The 7222-nt window shown below is 50.5% G+C and overlaps 1 protein-coding gene across 1 annotated transcript in view; it reads right to left on the reverse strand.

Annotated features, from left to right (window-relative positions):
* Positions 1-435: 435 nt before the first annotated feature.
* Positions 436-7222, reverse strand: part of CHMP6 (charged multivesicular body protein 6) — a 10120-nt gene continuing 3333 nt past the window's right edge. The window contains exons 2-7 of the mRNA XM_009324577.1: positions 6787-6874; positions 6080-6166; positions 5895-5960; positions 5539-5619; positions 4740-4794; positions 436-3217 (exon numbers count right to left, since the gene is read on the reverse strand). Of these exons, the coding sequence (XP_009322852.1) occupies positions 3165-3217; positions 4740-4794; positions 5539-5619; positions 5895-5960; positions 6080-6166; positions 6787-6874 (430 nt within the window). The 3' untranslated portion in view covers positions 436-3164. The remainder of the gene's footprint in view (positions 3218-4739; positions 4795-5538; positions 5620-5894; positions 5961-6079; positions 6167-6786; positions 6875-7222) is intronic.

The raw sequence follows: 7222 nt of genomic DNA on the forward strand, positions 1-7222 counted from the left end.
ATTACTCCTGCTCCCCAGGGGAGCCCTTTCCCCTGTAAGCCGTTTCTCCGGGTAGCCCCAAGGGGTATCTGCCTGACACCTGCCCTGCTCCTGGCCCGCTGGCGAGGAGGGACAGGCAGGCACAGTACTGCTCTACCTTCGCAGCAACAATATCACATACAGGGTCTCTTAAACATCCCTCCCGCTCCTCTGTATTTGCCTCGCGGACCGTGCAAGGGCTGTCAGGGCACTGCTGCTGTGGGTTACAGACGAGCCTTCCTGGGGCATCCAGGCAAACAGGATTGTTTTTCTATCACACACAGAGCCTGTTCTGAAATTTCCTGCCCACATCTCTCCCAGGAGCAGGGAGTAAGAAGGTGAGGGAGGAGGAAGGCAACTCTTGCTCATCCAAAACATTTACTGTGAAAACACGAGGCTAGAAGAGGAGTCGGTGAAACCATTAGAAATAGTTTATTGTTACAGCAAACCACAGAGGTCACACACCACTCCTGGCTCTTCCTCTCAAGGAGACACAGTACAATCTGTTTGCTGCAGGGATTAGAAGAGGAAGCTGTTGGCAATCTGCTCCAAACTTTCCTGTTAGTTCAGTAAATGGCCTCTTTACTGTATTAACAAATGCAAGGAGCTGCATTAACCCCTTCGGCACTAACCCACTCCCTCTCCGGACCAGCTTCCACCCAAGGAAAGCACCGAGCGAGAGCACAGGCAGCACCGGGCGTTCAGCTCCCCGGCCGGCAGTCACCGGGACCTGGCACAGCCTCGCCGCAGCTTCCCCTGGGGACGGTTGGCTCGTGTCTCTCTCGCTGCCAGGACGTTGATGAGAAAGAAAACTGGAGCATACGGACTGCGGTGCTCTCTCCCTCCTTGGCCGTGGTGATGTGTGCCAACCCTATTTAACAGGGTTTACACACAGTGCTAGCAGCAAAAGCTGTGCTCCCAGGAAAGGTCCCTTCAAGACCTTATTGGGAGAGTCCAGCATTCACTCCCATGAATTACAAATTAAACAGGGTAAAATTAAACAAGTCGACGCGAGGCTAGCAACGGACTGAAGGAGCCTTGAAGAAAAAACGTTCCACAAAAATGCTACAGACACCACCGTGCTGATGAAGACAAGGCTCTCTCTGGTGGAACAAGTGTGCATTGCAAGACAGCCAGGATGATAACTCAGAGCAGAGCAACAGCCTTGCCTAGAGGGAAAAAAAAAATATCACAGGAGCATAGAACAGGGTACAGCCCTGTCCCGTTTCAGCTCCGGCTGTGAAAGCTGGGGTGAGGGGTTTGGCTGTTCCAAACACTGGCCGGGGAAACGGGGGCATTCAGCATAGGCACAAGGATCAGTTTAAACCAGCTCTGCCAATTTCAGAGAAAGTTCTTTGTTTGCTAAAGTTGCGCTGCTTAGCAAACACGGGTCCGAGGCCTGTTGGGACCCCGGCTTTGCTGTGAAACATTAATTAAGAGAGAGTGCAGTGGAACTGAAAACAAGGCAGCTCCAAAGTGCCTTGACGGTTCAGCCCCAGGCCCTGCTCCTCGCGGGAGGACGAGGATGCCCCGGCCAGTCTTTGGAACGTAACAAACGGAGATGACACGGAAAGCGTGACTCAAAGCAGAGTTGCTGCTGGCCCATCACCACACGGAACGCAGCACAGTCTCTGGGATTACTTATTATTGTCTAGCACCAGATCACATAACCCCAAAGGCAGTCACTGAAAGTCTCCAAGGACCCTCTGGTCCTTCTTCTGCTCTCACAGAAACAGGAATTAAGGGTTGTAGCTTCAAGAACATCATAAATAAAGATCTGCAGTGTCCTGAAGAGCATCTGCAAGCTGGCAAGTAAGCTTGCTTCCAAGAACAGCTAAATCTGCCCGCCACCTGGCTGGCCAGGCAGCTTTCCAAACTCTTCATCATCCCCGCCGACCCGAGCGCCCCGCTACACCACGCTAAGCACCAGACCGTCCTCCACAGTGCAGGCTCAGAAGGAACTAGTCTCCCCTCTAACTACTAATCGAGCAGAGTCTTTGGAGTGTTGATTTAAGAAGCTTCACGCCTCACGTCTGGTACAGAACGAGCCTCGCGTTTACCCCAGCCCGACCTTTCCCGTCTCCGACCCTAGGAGGAAATACCAAACACGAGCTGACAACTGGAAGCAGAATTGATCTCAGCCCATCTGAACATTGCAAAGGTGAACTCTGATGATGGTGCAGAGCCAACAAGGTGTGACTCCTGGCTCCCAACACAGGCAGAAGACTCCTTGCTGTAATTTTAAGAGGCTCATCAGATTTCTGTCACACCAGGTCTCACTCAGCACCATGGGTTACCAGAGGCAGGCAGGCAGAGCGAGATCTGAATGGGAATTGTTACTCTGACTCACGCCCAGCTCTTCACCTTGCACAGGAGATCGGGCTTTTCCCCCCAGTCAGCACCGCTGCCAGCAAACGCAAAGCCAAGCAATCACTCTGAACTTTGCTCAAATGAAACACCCTCACGCCTAAGCTGGTTTTACACAAGGCCGACAGAACCGTTTTCAACCCGTAGCACCAAGTGTCGCTGCCTGCGGAAGCTCAGGCCTGCTGCCTTCTTCCAGGCTGCCTGCGCTCTGCCCGTGCCCCTTCGGAGCCTCACACGCGCTAGCCAGCCTGATTCACACGAGGACAAGAGACACTGGCAGTCCTTCCACAAACAGAGTCAGAAGAGGAAAAGCAAAAGGGACCGAGAGGAGCGCAGACACCGGTGTGGTCTGGAGGGTTCCCGAAGGCAGTGGCTCATTCTCGCCCAGCCCGATGCCCGGGTACAGCCGTTTCAAAGACACGATCGCTCCGAGGGTGGGACTTCCTGGGGATTCAGTCAGAGCAAAGGCAGGTTTACCACTGAAATCAAACCTAAAGAAAGCATTTGGCTTTGGAAGTTTGAGAGTTGTTGTTTAATCCCAAGACAGCGCAGCTGAGTGAGTTTAGAATTTAAGTTACAAAAAAAAGAAAGCACTAGAAAATAATCTTGATACAAGAGCAATAATCAGCTGAGGTTCCCCACCCTGCACAGGGAATCCTGCTCCACAATCCGCCCAGCACAGCTGGGATGCTGCCAAGGCATTGCTCGTTCCCAGCACACGCTGGGATAGCAAACCGTCCTGGGTGAAAGTTACGTGGGGGAATCCCCAGAAGCGGGAGTTAAGATGCTGCCACCAGTTCTGGTTTTGGCCTGTTCTTGACGGGTGACGCTTCTGTGGAAGAAAGAGAAACTTGTTACAGAAACAGAGAAGGCAAATAATTTCCAGTCATCTCCTGCGGAAGAACTAGGACTCATAATCCACTCCTCTGTAGAGCAACAACTGCTTGCACAGCACCTGAACTAATAAAAGTTCATTATAAATAATTTCACATATCCAGTATGCCCCTCTTTTTCACAGCACTTGAAGAATTAAACCAGTTTCAGAACGTACCCAAGACAACCTTAGTAAGCCACCAGCCCCGCGACACAGATCTAGGGCAGCAAGCGATTTCTCGGTGGGCAGACAAGCTTTTCCCCTCACCCCTTCGTTCTGACAACATGAGTCTAAATGAGGCTCAGTCAGCTGCACGCAGCAAGGGCAGCTCGTATTTTGTTTGGCCATCCTGCTGCCGGTGTACAGAGATGACATCTGATCCATGTTTACTAGTAAACAAGCACCAAAATGAAACCAGCCCCGTCTCCCACATCCCAGATTTCTCCTGGGCAGATTCCACGCAGAGGAAATGGCTTCTTACAGCTCCTGGCTTCCACAAGCAGGGACCTCCAGCTTCTGCGACCGACGGTTCGGTGTTCTGCTGACCCAGGAGACAAGGCTCTTTACCAGTTTGCCTTCTGGCACCCAGCTCAGTCCAGCTCTACCTCACTGTTTGTCCCCAGGGGCAGGCTCCACCTTCAGTTCTTCAGCAGGGACAGACGGCTGGCAAGCCTCTGTGAAGACTCCGTCCTCGCCAGGCAACAGGCCAACAGTGCCCATTGGGTCACTCCGCTTCATGAGCTCTCTCCCACGTCCCTCTTCGCGCCCAGCTGCACAAACTCTGCCCCCGAGGTTTCGGATCGCTCAGGAGCAAACACGCGTGTAGCATCAGTTGTGCAGAGCTCGCGCTCCAACAGTCCTGGAATTGTGGGCCTCCAGCGACCCTCATCCAGCTGGTTCAAAGTTACCATTGTTACCTGAAGCAAGGTCACAAGAGCTACGAGTCGTCACGAACCTCACCAAAATCCCGTTTTGTGCAGCGTGAATGCCCGTTATCTGTGGTCACAAAAAAATTGCTCCTGCATAGCAGCAGGTTGTGATGACACGCAGGGGACCAGCTTGCGTCGTGCGAGAAAGTCTTGCCTGGGTCAAGCAGAGCGCCACGGAAGGAGTTCCTCATGGAGCTTCACAATGGAACACACGCTGGGTGTTTCAAGGCAGCTGCAGTCTCACAGCAGGTACGAAGCGTGACTTAAGAAGAGCAGATGTAACAAAAAGGAACTCTTCAAGAGGAACGACTAGGTGCCGACTGAACAAAGAGACCAGAGCCTTGGGTCCTCTTACGGTAAAGGGTCAGCTGGATTTGTCAGAGCCGTGTGGGGGAAGCTTGCATAGCCCAGATCAACGGGGCTTTAAACCAGAAAGTTTATATCCCTTCACATTTGCTAGGACAATACTTACAACAGGAGAGGGTCTCAGACTATTGCATGGAACTGAAGTATGCGAAGCCAAAGCTGCAGAGCGTATAAAGGAAGCGTACCTGGGATCTTCTCTGGGAGTGGCTCAGAAGGAACTTCTGGAAGCTCCATCTGTTCCTGCAAGAACATTAAAGACAACACATGACACATACCCCACGCGCCAGGCGGCGGTCGCAGACCCTTGCACCACGGTTTTGTGCAAAAACTGTCTGGGAACAGAATAACAACAACAACAACAACAGATTTCACATACAAACTGACATCTGCCCCCAGAACTGCAGGAAGGGTTATGGGCTTCAGTACTGCCCAGTAAATGAGAACGAGGGGGGTTTTTTAGTTATTAAATGAGACTTAATAGGACCCTGTATTAGCTATGAGCCTCCTCAAATCAATGCTAGTTGCAGAGCCTCTCCACCTCAGTCTCCACTGGCTGGACATTTCCTACAGCGAAGCCAAGCCGAGCCAGTGCTTGGAAAAGCCACAGGCACCACAGAGGTGGGTGGGGATGATAACATACACTGACTTCTGTTATCTGAGCACCATCCAGGACTTTCAAGATCTTCATCTGGCGAAGTGGAATAGATATCCAGTAAGAACAGAGATCAGCTGACCACAACAGACAGCAAATAAAGTACAACCCTTAAAAGCATCCCATTTTTAAATGGCCCCTCCCTGTGTGTGTAGCGACTAGCTTGATCTTTGACGACACGGGAATTGGGCACGAACAGGTATGATTGAGATCTCTGGCAGAATAAGGTAAGCTATGGAGTGTGAGGGAAAAGATACTTTCTCCCCTATTACAAACAGCTTTGTGAAAAATGTGGATTAAGAGTAATTACAAGAACATCAGGTTACTCCTACCTGAGTAATAGCGTTTAACTCTTCGAGAATGGCATCTTCGTCTTCCTCAGTCAGGCTGCCAGCCAGTATCTCATCTATTTGCTATGAAACAGAGGAAAAGACATATTCCAGTCAACAGCAGCGTGGCAGAAGCAGCTCTATGGCTTGTAGCATGGTGCATGCACACGGGAGAGCGATGGAAACACGGGGTGAAGGGGTACTTGGAAAACCAGCAAAGCTAATTTTTCTGCAGGCAACTGAGATTTAATTCCCAGTCTGATTGCCTCTTAAATAAGGCTGGGAACACAGCGCACATCAGAGAAACTCTGTACGGCAGGCAGTCTCCGCTCACAACTACTCACGCACACAGTACGTACCCTCTGGTACTCCACAGCATCTTGGGTTTCACCTATTATTCTTTCTACTTCTTCTATTGACATAACCTGAAGAAAAGAACCAAAAATCCACACATGAGTGAGGCCTGCGGGGAGACGGCTACAAACACCCAGGACTCTGCCTAGTCCAAGGCAAAAGCGTGCTCAGCCGACTTGGTCACACATACCTGGTGCATTTTGTTCAGACATTCATTGCCTATTTTCAGGCCCTCAATGACCTTCATTTCAATCTGGGTGAATTCGATATCCTGGACCTGAAACAGGATGGAGAAGGGGAAACATCACAGGCTGTCACATTCCCATCGTTAGACAGATACAGACCGCCAAGATCCCCAGAGAAACTGTGAGGAGAAATCAGTCAATAGCCCTTTCTCCAGTGAGCAGTGGCTTAAATTATACCAGTAGCAAGAAACACGCACACAAAAGGCCTTATACAGGCAGCTGCAAGAGCATATTCGACAGCCCTTTAACTGGTTTTCTCGCTGACAGTCTAAGCTGAGGCCATAGTTCCCATGGCCACCCCAGAAGAAACACATTCATTGCTAAAATCAGGGTACCGCGGCAAGCCCGAGGAAGCGTCTACTGCAGCTGTCCACACTGTGACTGAAGTTTTACTAATTTACAAAACGCGCGTGTAGTACGTGACCTGCAGGACAGACTCGAAACGTACTCACGGCTTGGTTCTTTGGGGAAGAGTCACGGCATACGTATGATTTCAGAGACATCTGCCCTTCGGCCAGAGGGCGAAACCCCCGTTAGGACTTGACAGTTAAAATACAATTCCACACAATCAAAAGGAACCCCAGAAAAAAAGACTTATACCCAACGCAGACAGAGGGCCACTCGCAGCGTACAGCAACCGATTCTCGCTTACCATCCGCTCCAAGTTGCTGATTTGGTTTTCCGTTTTATCTAGAAGCTGCTCTTGGTAACGTTTCTTCTTTAGCAAGAGCATGGCTTTTCTGGAGGAAAACAGGAGGAAAATTCAGCACAGATGAAAGCAAATAAGCCCAAAAGAATCATATCAAAGCCATATTTGTTTTGTGCTTTTTCCAAAAGAGGGGAAAAAAACCCCCGAGCAAATTAAATGACAACTCCGACCTGTTCCCGTAAAGAATAAGGATGAGCAAATTAATCATAAATTTGCTGCCTGGCACCTGAAAACTTAGGTATATTTGTCGTGGATTAGGACTTCACTGGGCCAGTTGTGCCGTGGCAATGCAAAACGAAGTCCTCGCACAAAAGGCTCAAGACACAGCCTCAAAACAAGAAGAGACGGCCACTGGCGTGGCATCCATACATGCCCCTGA

This window comes from Pygoscelis adeliae, unplaced genomic scaffold (assembly GCF_000699105.1).
Source record: "Pygoscelis adeliae isolate BGI_AS28 unplaced genomic scaffold, ASM69910v1 Scaffold445, whole genome shotgun sequence".
NCBI classification, from domain to species: domain Eukaryota; kingdom Metazoa; phylum Chordata; class Aves; order Sphenisciformes; family Spheniscidae; genus Pygoscelis; species Pygoscelis adeliae.